Source organism: Mobula birostris, chromosome 13, assembly GCF_030028105.1.
Source record: "Mobula birostris isolate sMobBir1 chromosome 13, sMobBir1.hap1, whole genome shotgun sequence".
Lineage (NCBI taxonomy): Eukaryota > Metazoa > Chordata > Chondrichthyes > Myliobatiformes > Myliobatidae > Mobula > Mobula birostris.
Window position 1 is genome coordinate 106,301,286 of NC_092382.1, and position 14,475 is coordinate 106,315,760.

The 14,475-nt window shown below is 44.8% G+C and overlaps 1 protein-coding gene across 5 annotated transcripts in view; it reads left to right on the forward strand.

The window, feature by feature from the left end:
* LOC140207282 (C-type lectin domain family 4 member C-like) overlaps positions 1–14,475 on the forward strand; it is a 131,312-nt gene that overhangs the window by 44,377 nt on the left and 72,460 nt on the right. For 3 of the 5 annotated variants that reach the window (XM_072275757.1, XM_072275759.1, XM_072275760.1), the window contains exon 1: positions 2,369–2,457. Coding sequence is in view for 2 of the 5 variants with exons in the window: in XM_072275761.1 (XP_072131862.1) it covers positions 2,338–2,457 (120 nt within the window). In the remaining 3 variants the exon portion in view is untranslated. Of the gene's footprint in view, positions 1–2,337; positions 2,458–14,475 lie in introns of those variants that run through there. The other 2 variants (XM_072275761.1, XM_072275762.1) reach the window with 1 other exon arrangement.

A 14,475-nucleotide genomic window follows, 5' to 3' on the forward strand; every position in this document is an offset into this window, starting at 1 on the left:
AGCCTAACCACCATGAACTCTTCCTGCACATCCTGCTGCCTCGGTAAAGCAGCCAGCATCATCAAAAAACAACTCCACCCACCCCGAACATTCTCTCTTCTGCACCTTCCCATCGGAGGGAAGATGGGAGAGCATGTCTGACCGGGCTCAGAGACAGCTTCTACACCACTGTGATCCGCTACTATGATAAGATGTAAACTTGACCGCGCAATATACCTCCTCGTGGCCTTTGCCTGCTTGCACTGTATTTTCCCTGTAATTGTGACACGTTTCTGCATTCTGTTATTGTTTCACCTTGTTCTACTCCAATGAAGTGACCTGTACCTATGGAATTTTCTGGGATCTGTCCTGTCTGCGATGTATATAATTTATCTGGATGACAGTGTAGATGGGTGGTTGGTACGGTTACAGATGATACGGAGATAGGTAGTATAGTGGATTGTGCAGAAGAGCTGTAAAGAGTTCCGCGGGATACTGAATGAGTTTCGGATATGGGTTGGAGAAATGGCAGATGGAGTTTAACCCGGAGAAACGGAAAAATTTGCACCTTGGTAGGTCAAATGCAAAGAGATATCACAGTACTACAGCCAAGATCCTAAACATTGTTGGCTGGCAGACGGATCTTGGGGTCCAGTATCATTGTTCATGGACATGTTTTCTGATAGGGTGGTGAAGAATGCGGATATCATGCTTGCCATTATACTATTATTTAGGGCAATGAGTTCAAAATTCTGGAGATCATATTGCAATTTTATAAAAATCTCTAGTTAGGCTGAAGCAGGCTTATTGTATAGAGTTCTACTCACCCTATTATCGGAAGGATGTCAAGCCCTTGAGCAGCGTCCGGAGAGGTTTAACAGGATGCTGCCTGGTCTCGCTGATTTGAGGGATTGGACAATTCGGTTGCTTCCTATGGAGTGGAGGGAGATGAGGGGAAATCTGACGGCAGTTCATAAGATCATAAGACACATCGGCGGCCTCGGCAGACGTTGCCTTTTCCTCAAAGATGAAATGTCTAATATCACAGGGAATGCATTCGGAACATTATAATCCTCTCCTGTGCTATAAGGGTTGGTCTGTGTTCTATGTGTGACAATATAAAACCAATTTACTAACTCTACGAGGCAAGACATACTAAGGCACAAAGACCTACTGAGATTTCCATCCAAGTCATTGCCACAGACATCAGAAGTCGTGCGTATCATCACCAGTTGCAGAATTCCAAGAAGCAATCGCTGCCCGCTTAAGCCAAATCTTAACAAAAAAATCCCAAATTCACAGTTCGCTGTGAATTACAGAAATCGCAATCATGTAAATGAAGTTCCCATGAGAGGAACGTTTTTCAAATGCCCGTCTAATGTCAAGTGGTTAATCTCTACAGACTTGCGCGTCCAACCCATGATCCCCTTCTATGTCGGCAGGAAACGGTCCTGGATTTAACTGTGTCCTGTCCCTCTGCATTTGACTTCCCGGAGCTCAAAGCCTCCCTCTTACCCGGATTAAATTCGGTCTGCCATTTCTCCACCGATCTGCAAATGATCCACATCCCACTGAATCCATCAGCGATGTTCTACACTTTCCACAACCCTACCAATCTTTGTGTCGTCAGCAATTTTAACAACCGCCCATCTCCATTTTCATCCAGTTCATCAGACCCATCACAAACACTGGACGACCCGCTTGTACATGCAAACTATATTCAACCTTGAGGTTCATTAAAAAAATGTTATTTAGATTTACTTATTTATTGAAAAACAATGCGGATTAGGCACTTACGATGCTTCGGGCGCCGCTGCCTGCTAATTACCTGACTATAATCCTGGCCGAATCACTATAAAATTTATAATCAGCAATTAACCTATCAACCGGTACGTCTGTGCACTGTGAGAGAAAACGGGAGCACCAGGTCGAAAACTAGCCGTTCACGGTTAAAAGGAACATACTCCTTGCAGTCAGTAGCGGGAAGTGACTGTAAACCACTATGTTACCGTACCGCTCTTCCTGTTGCAAGCAGCCACGAAACTAATAAACACAATGGAAGGCGAAATTCCCCAAAATCTGTTAATCCCCATAAAACTGCAATATATCCCATTTGTGAAAAAGGAACAAATCTCCTCCTCCTCTCTCTCTCCCAGTGTTTTCTCCCCTCACTTTCCTACTCTTTCGCTATCACTCTCGCACATCCCACTCGCCCTTCACTCATAACATCGTTCCCTCTTCTCACGCCGCCACCCCTCTCCCCTTTCTCTTCCCGTTTTCGTTCCCACATTCTCTCCCATTTTACCACCCTTCTCCCGCTCCGCACACTCTCTCACATTTTCCCGCTTTTTCTCCCAGACGGTCCGAGCTCAACGTACTCAGTGCTGAACTTTCGGAAAGAGGAAGATCTCGTCCATGAGTATGACGATCCTCCCATTGCCTCGGGACCCGCCGAACTGTCAGTGACTCCACAAGCAGGTCAGAGTTCACATTAATGACGTCACTGTAAAGGAGTCACGTGCTATGCGCACAAGTGTTCAAATTCCAATGCATCTGCATCGTCCGCCTTCTCTGGCAGTTCGTTCCATAGACGGACGGCCATCTGGGTAAAATGGAAAACGTTGTAACTCTGGTCTCCAGTTACATCACCTTTGCTATCATCTTATCCCTGAGCGTTCTGGTTCTCGATTCTCCAAACCTAGAGAAAAGTGACTCTGCGCATTCACCTAGTCCGTGCCCCATGTCCCCTGTGGTTTTATACAACTTTTTTTAAGGTCAGCTCTAACCTACCTGACTTATCTTCATAATTCAGTCACCTAGGTCCCGGCAATATCCTGGTAAATCTCCTTAGCACTCTCTGCAGCTCAGTGGCATCATCTTCAGAGAAGGAGGACGGAAACGGAACACCGTACTCCAAGTGTGGCCTCACTGAGTCATGTTCACTGAAACGTGAACTGCCTACTCCTGTACTCACTGCCCTGACTGATAAAGGGCAGCAGGTCAGACGCCTTCTCCATCACCTTGTCTATCCGTGACTTCACACTCAGGGGACCGTGCACGTCTAGCCCTGGGTCCATTTGCTTTCCTACACTCCCCAGTGTCCCTGTTTACCTGCGACTCCACTTTCAGGAAAGAATGTAACTGTACCCCTGGGTCCCTCCGTTCTATGACATTTCCTAGGTATCCTCCCGTTCACTATGTAAGTTCAGCGCTGTTGTTTGTCTTCCTGAAATACGATAGCTCAAACTTAGTTGCATATGCTTCTGCTCGGCGCTCGTCCCCGCTAATCGAGACACCACGGCAAGAGAAAACTGCCTTCACTCTTCACTACACCACCGACGTCCAGTCAACCATTCCTCCCATCGTCGCACGCCATCTCGCAGAGCGGTATACCATATATGGTATTAATGATATATTCTACCATCATATTTGACCTACCGAAATTAGCCACCTCACACTTACCTGCTTTGAACTCCATCTGCCATTTCTCAGTCCAGTTTTGCATCCGATCAATATCCCACAGTAACCTCTGACAGACCTCCACGCTATCCATAACATCTCCAACCTTTGTGTCAACAGCAAATTTGCTAACTCATCCCTCCACTTCCACCTGGTGGTCATTTATAAAAATATTACAAAGTTTTTTGAACCTTTCGTAAGCTCCTCTTTTCTTCTTGACTAGATTTACAACAGCCTTTGTACACCACGGAACTAGTACCTCACCATTCTTTCCATGTCTCATTGGAACGTACGTACTCAGAACCCCACACAAATATGCCCTGAACATTTGCCAACTTTCTTCCGTACGTTTCCCCGAGATCACCTGTTTCCAACTTATCTTCAAAATTCCTGCCTGAAAGCCTCATATTTCTCTTACTCTAATTAAACATTTCCCAAATTTGTCTGTTCCTATCCCTCTCCAATGCTGTGGTAAAGGAGATAGAATTGTGATCACTATCTCGGAAATGCTCTCCCACTGAGAGACCTGACACCTGGCCAGGTTAATTTCCCAATATCAGATAAAGTACAGCCTCTCCTATTGTAGGCCTATGTACATATTATGTCAAGAAACACTACTGAACACACCTAACAAATCGTACCCCATCTAAACCCCTCACTCCAGGGATATGTCAATCATTGTTTTGGGCAATTCAAATCTCCTACCACAACAACCCTGCTATTATTGCTCCTTTCCAGAATCCGTCTCCGTATCTTCTCCTCGATGTCCCTGTTAATATTGGGTGGTAGATAAAAAAAAACACCCATTAGAGTTATTGATCCCTTCCTATTCCTAACTTCCACTCACACAGATTCCGTAGACAACCCCTCCATGACTTCCTCCTAATCTGCAGCCGTTACCCTATCTCTGATCAACAGTGCCACGCACTGATCTATTTTGCCTCGCTCCCTGTCCTTCCTGAAACATATACAACCTGGCACCTGAAGTAGCCATTCCTGCTCCTGCACCATCCAACTCTCTGCAATGGCCACAACATCGTAGTTACAAGTTCTGATCCATGCTCTAATCTCCTCCGCTTTATTCACAATGCACCTCGCGTTAATTTTGACACATCTCAACCCATTGGTCAGAGTGCGTCCCTTCTCTATCATCTGCCTTTCCTCCATTTAGCACTTTCCCCATGTTTTCTCTGTTTGTGAGCAAACCTTTGTTTCCTGCATCACTTCAGTTTGGTTCTCAACCTCCAGCAATTCCAGTTTAAACTCTCCCCAATAGTCTTAGCAAACCGTTCCGCAGAATATTGGGCCCCCTCGGATTCAAGTGCAACCCTTCATTTTTGTGCAGTTAACACCTGCCCCAGAAGAAGTTCCAGTGATCCGGAAGTATAAATCACTGCCCCCAGCTCCAATCCCTCAGTCACTCAGTTATCCTCCACCTCATTTTATTCCTATACTCACTGTCACGTGGCGCAGGGAGTAATCCCGGCATTACTACCTTTGAGGTCCTGTTTCTCAACTTCTTTGTGAAGTTAAGAAACGGCAAGGTTAAAAAGACACTAATAGCAGTTATATACGGGCCTCCAAACAGCAGCCGGGATGTGGACTCCACGTTACAGCTAGTAATAGAAAGAAAGCGTGTGGAAGAGAATTGTCAGGATATTCATGAGGGATTTCAATATTAAAGTGGGGAAGTCAGGGAGGTACTGGATCACAGGAGAGACTGTTTATAGAATGCCCACGGGATGGCTTTTTGGATCAACTTGTCCATAAGCCCATCAGAGGATCAACTGTTTTAGACTGGGTGCTGTGTAATGAACCTGAGGCGATTAAGTTCAGTTTCAAATTTGAAAAGCAGAATTTGGTGTCAGGTGTGTCAATATTTCAGAGGAACAAATGAAATTACAGTGGCATGACAGAGGAACTGTCCGAAGTCTTCTAGATTAACACTCCTTACTGGGGTATTGCAACCTCCTCCTCATCAGGGAGTTCAGAAGGGGAAGAGACTCTCCTTCCCTGGGTACAGCTCCGCACCCCACCAATGTTCCCTGCTGTCCTTTCATCCTTTGGGGTACCATAGGGACCTTTTGAGGGCCAGACAAGGCTCCTTTCATTAAATGATAACAGCAGAATTGCAATGCAGTACATACACAGCACCCTAAACACATATCATCGCCACTGAAACTATTCCATGCGTTACCCAGCCTCGCCAGCCAGAAAAAAATAACACTTTTTTATCTCCCACCACTTTTTTCCCGAAGCAAAATTCTTGAACAGTTTCTCTATCTTTCTAATGTCCTCTATCTTCACTTTTATGTGCTGATCAGTTATATTTTCAGAGGCATCGGGGATACAGGTGCAACATTAGTTCCCTAGTAACGCACAGACCCCTCCTTCTTAGGCTAATACTTCTTCTCCACTTTCCTGTTTCTTTGTATTTGCTTCCCACGTTGTTAGGTAATCAATCAATCCCACCCCCAATATGATTATCGCCACTACTTCCTTCATATGAGTCCTCTATTGAGCATATATTTTGTTAATAATCTGTCACCATGTATATAACATGCGGTGCAGGTTAAAATAAATTTATGTTCCGGTCTCTCACTAACACTTTGTTCTTGGTTCTCAGAGCCGTTCCTCTCTCTCTCTCTCTGGGAAGATTTGACCTGTTCGGTATTTTATTTCGTCCTTGTCGTGGTGCAACCGACGCCTGCTGACATGTGTTCAGTCAGGTCTCTTCTTCACCTTAACGGCTGTATGGGTCATCATCCGCCTGGGAGAGAAAGAGTCTTTATTTACCGATCTCTCATTTATTCTGTCTACCGGCTTAATGGATGCATGTTACCTTCAGTTAAAGGTGCCTGGGTTAACTGGACCCTCTCATATAATTTCCCTGCCCCCTGACACAATGCTTGTGCGTATTTTAGTGTTTTCCTATCATTGTATATTAGCACTACTTTTTTCTGTTGTCATGGGAGGCTCAGTTCCTGCTGTCATAGGCAGCCCCATCAATATTTAATGAGGGGTAAGTCCTGTATTTCTATCCTTCTGATTTCACATCGCGTACATTACTAAGGGCATTGCCTCTTGCCGTCCGAGACCGTTTTGCTGACAATAATTTGTCAAAGTCGCTTTTATTTCACCGTTTCCTCTTTCCACCATACCTGAGGGCTGAGGCTGGTAGCAGATATGCAATTTCTAATAGAACCCCAAGTCTTCCTTCAGTCCCTGTGCTAATTTATTTGTAAAACGGGTTCCCCTGTCGCTATTTACCCTAGGGGAATTCCAAACCTAGGTATAATGTCTTTCATAAATATGTTCACCACAGTTATTACATCATTCTTCCCAGTTGGATAGCCCTCCTCCCATCTGAAAAACCATGTCCACTATTACCAATATATACGTAAACCTCCATTTAGCAGGCATATGTACAAATTCAATTTGCAGGGCCGTTTAAATAACGGTGTACAACCCGATCAGCGATGGATCCAAGGGGATATCGGTTTGTGTATCCAGAACGGGCTTGCCCACAGGAGGCAAAGAGTGGTTGTAGACGGGTCATATTCTGCATCAAGGTCGGTAACCAGTGAAGTGCCTCATGGATCTGTTCTGGGATCCTTACAGATCCTGACAGATTAGCCATGATCAGAAAGAATGTAGGTGCTAGCACGATGGGATGAATGGCGGACTCTTGCACCTATTATCTATTGTCTATTGTCTATTGTCTTACTCTTCGTGATTTTTATACATGACCTGGATGAGGAAGTGGATGGGTGAGTTAGTAGGTTTGTTGATGACACAAAGGTTGGAGGTGTTGAGGATAGTGTAGATTGCTGTCAGAGGTTACAACGGGACATTGATAGGATGCCAAACTGGGCTGAAAAGTGGCAGATGGAGTTTACCCCACATTAGTGTGTGATGGTTTATTTTGGCAGGTCAAACATCACGGCAGGATATAGCATTGTTTGTAAGAGTCTTGGCTGTGTGGAGGATCAAAGAGATCTTGGGGTCCGAGTCCATCGGGCATTCAAAGCAGCTGCTCAGGTTAACTCTGTGGTTAAGGAGGCGTACGGTGTATTGGTCTTCAACAATCGTGGAATTGAATTTAGGAGCCGAGAGATAATGTTCTAGCTATATAGGACTCTGGTCAGACCCCACTTGGAGTACTGGGCTCATTTCTGGTCATCTCACTACAGGAAGGATATAGAAACCACAGAAGGGGTGCAGAGGAGATTTACAAGGATGTTGCCTGGATTGGGGAGCATGCCTTACGAGAATAGGTTGAGTGAACTCGGCCTTTTCTCCTTGGAGCGACGGAGGATGACAGTTGACCTGACAGAGATGTATAAGGTGATGAGAAGCATTGATCGTCTGGATAGTCAGAGGCTTTTCCCCAGGGCTGAAATGGTTGCCACAAGGGGACACAGGTTTAGGGTGCTGGGGAGTAGCTACAGAGGAAATGTCAGGGGCATGTTTTTTACTCAGAGAGTGGTGAGTGCGTGGAATGGGCTGTCTAGTATGGGTAAGCCTGGTAATTTCTACGGTAGGGACATGTTCGGCAAAACTTTAGGGACCTGTATTGTGCTGTTGGTTTTCTGTTTCTATGCTCCTATCTCATCCCGTCCCGGCGATTTATCCAACTTGATGCTTTCCAAAAGCTCCAGCACATCCTCTTTCTTAATATCTCCATGCTCAAGCTTTTCAGTCTGCCTCAAGTCATTACTACAGCAACCAAGATTCTTTTCCACAGTGAATACTGAAGTAAAGTATTCATTAAGTACCTCTGCTATTTCCTCCGGTTCCATACACGCATTCCCACTGTCACAGTTGACAGGCCATGCTCTTTCACGTCGAATCATCTTGCTCTTCACATATTTGAAGAATGTCCTGGTGGGTTCCTTAATCCTGCCCGCCAAGGCCTTCTCATGGCCCCTTCTGTGTCTCCTAATTTCCCTCTTAAGCTCCTTCCTATTTGCCTTATAATCATCTCGATCTCTAACATTACCTAGCGCTAGAAACATGGAAACATAGAAAATAGGTGCAGGAGTAGGCCATTCGTCCCTTCGAGCCTGCATCGCCATTCAGTACAATCATGGCTAATCATCCAACTCAGAACCCTGTACCTGGCTTTTCTCCATACCCCGTGATCCCTTTAGCCAGAATGGCCATATCTAACTTCCTCCTAAATATAGCTAAACAACTGGCCTCAACTGTTTCTTGTGACAGAGAAATCAGCAGATTCACACTCTCTCTGTGAAGAAATTTTCCCTCATATCGGTCAGAAAAGGATTCCCCTTTATTCTTAAACTGCGACGCCTCATTCTGGACTTGACCAACATCGGGAACAATTTTCCTGCATCTAGCCTGTCCAATCCCTTTAGAATTTTATACGTTTCAATAAGATCCCACCTCAATCTTTTAAATTCCAGTGAGTATTAGACCAGTCGATACAGTGTTTCATCATATGAAAGTCCTGCCATCCCAGGAATCAATCTGGTCAACCTTCTTTGTACTCTCTCTATGGTAAGGATGTATTTCCTCAGATTAGGGGACCAAAACTTCACACAATACTCCAGGTGTTGCCTTCCCAAGGCCTTGCACAAACTCAGAAGTACCTCCCTGCTCCTGTACTCAAATCCTCTAGCTATGAATGCCAGGATACCATTCGCCTTTTTCACAGCCTGTTGAGACCTGCACACCCACTTTCAATGATTGGTATATAATGACACTCAGGTCTCGTTGCTCCTCCCTTTTTCCTAATCGGCCACCATTCAGATAATGAACTGCTTTCCTGTTTTTGTCTCCAAAGTAGATAATTCACATTTATCCACATTAAATCGCATCTGCCATGAATGTTCCCACTCACCTAACCTATCCAAGTCACCTTGCATCCTGTTACTATCCTCCTCACAGCTAACACTGCCGCCCAGCTTCGTGTCATCCGCAAACTTGGAGATTCTGCATTTAATTCTCTCGTCTAAGTCATTAATACATATTGTAAGCAACTGGGGTCCCAGCACTGAGCCTTGCGGTTCCCCACTACTCACTGCCCGCCATTCTGAAAAGTCCCGTTTATTCCCACTCTTTGCTTCCAATCTGCCAACCAATACTCTATCTCCATCAATACCATACGCCCAATACCGTGTGCTTAAGTTTACCCACTAATCTCCTTTGTGGGACCTTGTCAAAAGCATGCGCAAATCCAAATACGCCACAGTCACTAGTTCTCCTCTATCTACTCTACTAGTTACATCCTCAAAAAATTCTATGACATTCGTCAGACATGATTTTCCGTTTATAAATTTATGCTGACTTAATCCGATGATTTCACCGTTTGCAATATGTGCTGTTATCACATCTTTGACAACTGACTCTAGCATTTTCCCCACCACCGATGTTAGGTTAACCGGTCTATAATTCCCCGGTTTCTCTCTCCCTCCTTTTTTTAAAAAGAGGGCGTTACATTAGCCACCCTCCAATCCTCAGGAACTAGTCCAGAATCTAAAGAGTCTTCTGATGGTGTGCCGCACATGAGGCCGCTTAACAAGACAGGGACCCATGGTGTTACTGGTAAGAGAGCAGATTGGCTGACTGGCAGGAGGAAAAGAGTGGGAATAAAGGGAGGGGTTTCCTGGTCAGCGGCCGGCGACTAGTGGTGCTCCACCGCTGTTCTGTGTTGGGACCGCTTCCTTAATCCTGCCCGCCAAGGCCTTCTCACTAATTTTCTCTGTCTCTCCAAACTTCATTCTTAAGCTTCCTCCTTTTAGAACCATAGAACCATAGAAACTACAGCACAGAAACAGGCCTTTTGGCCCTTCTTGGATGTGCCGGTCCGTTTTCTGTCTAGTCCCACTGACCTGCACACGGACCATATCCCTCCATACACCTCCCATCCTTGTATCTGTCCAATTTATTCTTAAATGTTATTAAAGAACCCGCATTTACCACCTCATCTGGCAGCTCATTCCATACTCCCACCACTCTCTGTGTGAAGAAGTCCCCGCTAATGTTCCCTTTAAACTTTCCCCCCCTCACCCTTAACCCATGTCCTCTGTTTTTTTTTTCTCCCCTTGCCTCAGTGGAAAAATACTGCTTGCATTCACTCTATCAATACCCATCATAATTTTATATACCTCTATCAAATCTCCCCTCTTTCTTCTACGCTCCAGGGAATAAAGTCCTTACCTATTCAACCTTTCTCTCTAATTGAGTTTCTCAAGTCCCGGCAGCATCCTTGCAAACCTTCTCTGCACTCTTTCAACTTTATTTATACTCTTCCGGTAATTTGGTGACCAAAACTGAACACAATACTCCAGAGAACACAAATCAAAGTTGCTGGTGAACGCAGCAGCCTAGGCAGCATCTCTAGGAAGAGGTGCAGTCGATGTTTCAGACCGAGACCCTTCGACCTGACGAAGGGTCTCGGCCTGAAACGTCGACTGCACCTCTTCCTAGAGATGCTGCCTGGCCTGCTGCGTTCACTAGCAACTTTGATGTGTGTTGCTTGAATTTTCAGCATCTGCAGAATTCCTGTTGTTTACAATACTCCAGATTTGGCCTCACCAGTGCCTTATACAGCCTCATCATAACATTCCTGCTCTGATACTCAATACTTTGACTAATAAAAGCCCATGTACCAACAGCTCTCCTTACGACCCTATCTGCCTGTGACGCCAGTTTTAGGGAATTTTGTATCTGTATCCCAGGTCCCTCTGTTCCACCGCACTCCTCAGTGCCTTATCATTAACCCTGTATGTTCTACCTTGGTTTGTCCTTCCAACATGTAATACCTCACACTTCTCTGTATTCAACTCCATCTGCCATTTTCAGCCCATTTTTACAGCCTGTCCAAGTCCCTTTGCAGGCTCTGAAAACCTTCTTCACTGTCTACTACACCTCCAATCTTTGTATCACCAGCAAACTTGCTGATCCAATTTACCACATTATCATCCAGATCATTGATATAGATGACAAATAACAATGGACCCAGCACTGATCCCTGTGGCACACCACTAGTCACAGGCTCCACTCAGAGAAGCAATTCTCTACTACCACTCTGTGGTTTCTTCCATTGAGCCAACATCTAATCCAATTTACCACTTCTCCATGTATACCTAGCGACTGAATTTTCCTAACTAACCTCCCATGCGAGACGTTGTCAAAGGCCTTACTGAAGTCCATGTAGACAATATCCACTGCCTTCCCTTCATCCACTTTCCTGGTAACCCCCTCGAAAATCTCCAATAGATTGGTCTAACATGACCTACCACGCAGAAAGCCATGTTGACTCTCCCTAATAAGTCCCTGTCTATCCAAACGCTTGTAGATTCTGCATCTTAATACTCCCTCCAATATCCTACCTACTACAGACGTTAAACTGACCGGCCTATAATTTCCCGGATTACTTTTTGATCCTTTTTTAAACAACGGAACAACATGAACCACTCTCCAATCCTCCGGCACCTCACCTGTCGACAGCGACGTTTTAAATATTTCTGCCAGGGCCCCTGCAATTTCAACACTAGTCTCCTTCAGGGTCCGAGGGAACACCCTGTCAGGTCCCGGGGATTTAACCACTTTAATTTTCCTCAACACGGCAAAGACCTCCTCCTTTTCGATCCGTACAGTTTCCATGATCTCACTACTTGTTTCCCTTAATTCCATAGACTTCATGCCAGTATCCTTAGTAAATACAGACGCAAAAAAAAAAAAATAAATAAATAAAATAAATAAAACTGTTTAAGATCTCCCCCATTTCCTTTGGTTCCGCACATAGCCGACCACTCTGATCTTCAAGAGGACCAATTTTACCCCTTACAATCCTTTTGCTCTTACTATACCTGTAAAAGCTCTTTGGATTATCCTTCAGTTTTTAATGCCAAGGCAATCTCATGTCTTCTTCTAGCCCTCCTGATTTCTTTCTTAAGTATTTTCTTGCACTTCTTATACTCCTCAAGCACCTTATTTGCTCCCTGCTTCGTATACATGTCATACAACTCCCTCTTCTTCTTTATCAGAGCTGCAATATCCCTTGAGAACCAAGTTGCTTTATTCCTGTTCATTTTGCCTTTAATCCTGAAAGGAACATACAAATTCTGCACTCTCAAAATTTCTCCTTTGAAGGCTTCCCACCTACCGATCACATCCTTGCCAGAGAACAATCTGTCCCAATCCATGTTTTTTAGATACTTTCTCATTTCTTCAAATTTGGCCTCCTTCCAGTTAAGAAACTCAACCCTAGGACCAGATCTATCCTTCATTTCCACTACCGCCGCCGGGAGACCATTCCACGCACACACCACACTCTGCATTAAAAACAAGCTTACCTCTGACATCTCCTCGGTACCTGTTTCCAAACACCTCTAAACTGTGTCCTGTCGTGCTGAGCATTTCATCCCTGTGGAAAAGCTTCTGACTATCCGCACGATATCAGGTCAACCCTCGTCCTCCGTCGCTCCAAGGAGAAAAGACCAACTTCACTCTACCTATTCTCATAAGGCATGCTCCCCAGTCCAGACAACAGCCTTGTAAATCTCTGCATCCTTCCGATGGTTTCCACATCCTTTCTGTAGTGAGGCAACGAGAACTGAGCACAGTACTCCAAGTACGGTAGACCGAGGCCCTACATAGCTGCAACATTACCTCTCGGCTCCTAAACCCAATGCCACTAATGATGAAGACCAATGCACCGTATGGTAGGTCTTAACCACAGAGTCAACCTGCCAGGCAGTTTTGAGTGTCCTATAGACTCGGACCTCAAGATCCCTCTGATCCTCCGCACTGCCAAGAGTCTTGCCATTAATGATACAGTCTGCCATCATATTTGACCCACCAAAATGAGCCAGCTCACACTTATCTGGTTTGAACTCCATCTGCCATTTCTCAGTCCAGATTTGCATTCGATCAATATCCCGCAGTAACCTCTGACAGACCTTTACGCTATCCATAACACCCCTAACCATTGTGTCATCAGCAAATTTGCTAACTCATCCCTCCAGTTCCTCAAAGAGATTATTTAAATTAAAAAGAAAAGCAATTGGAAAGTTTTTTGAACCTTTCATAAGCTCCTCTTTTCTTCTTGAGTAGATTTACAGCAGTCTTTGTACACCACGGAACTTGTACCTTACCAGTCAATCCATGTCTCATTGGAACTTACCCATTCAGAACTACAAACAATTATCCCCTGAACATTTGCCACATTTCCTCCGTACGTATCCCCGAGAACACCTGTTTCCGATTTGTCTTCCAAATTCCTGCTTAAAAGCCTCATATTTCCCCTTACTCTATTTAAACGTTTCCCAAATTTGTCTGTTCCTATCCCTCTACAATATTGTGATAAAGGAGATAGAATTGTAATCACTATCTCGGAAGTGCTCTCCCACTGAGAGACCTGACACCTGGCCAGGTTCATTTCCCAATATCAGATAAAGTACAGCCTCTGCAATTGTGGGCCTACCTACATATTATGTCAACAAACCCTCCTGAACACACCTAACAAACTCTACCTCATCTAAACCCTTCACTCCAGGGATATGCCAATCATTATTTTGGGTTATTAAAATCTCCTACCACAACAACCCTGCTATTATTACTCTGTTCCAGATCTGTCTCCGTATCTGCTCCTCGATGTCCCTGTTAATATTGGGTGGTATATAAAAACACCCTTTATAGTTATTGATCCCTTCCTATTCCTAACTTCCACTCACAGAGATTCCGTAGACAACCCTTCAATGACTTCCTCCTTTTCTGCAGCCGTTACACTATCTCTGATCAACAGTGCCACCACCCACCCCTTTTGCCTCGTTCCCTGTTCTTCCTCAAACATCTACAGCCTGGCACCTGAAGTAACCGTTTCTGCCCCTGCACCATCCAAGTCTCTGTCATTGCCACAATATCGTAGCTCCAAGTGCTGATCCATGCTCTATACTCCTGCGCTTCTCGCGTTAATTTAGATACATCTCAAGCCATCGACCAGACCGAGTTCTTTCTCTATCATCTGCCTATCCTCCCTTTCGCACTGTCTCTAAGCTTTCTCTGCTT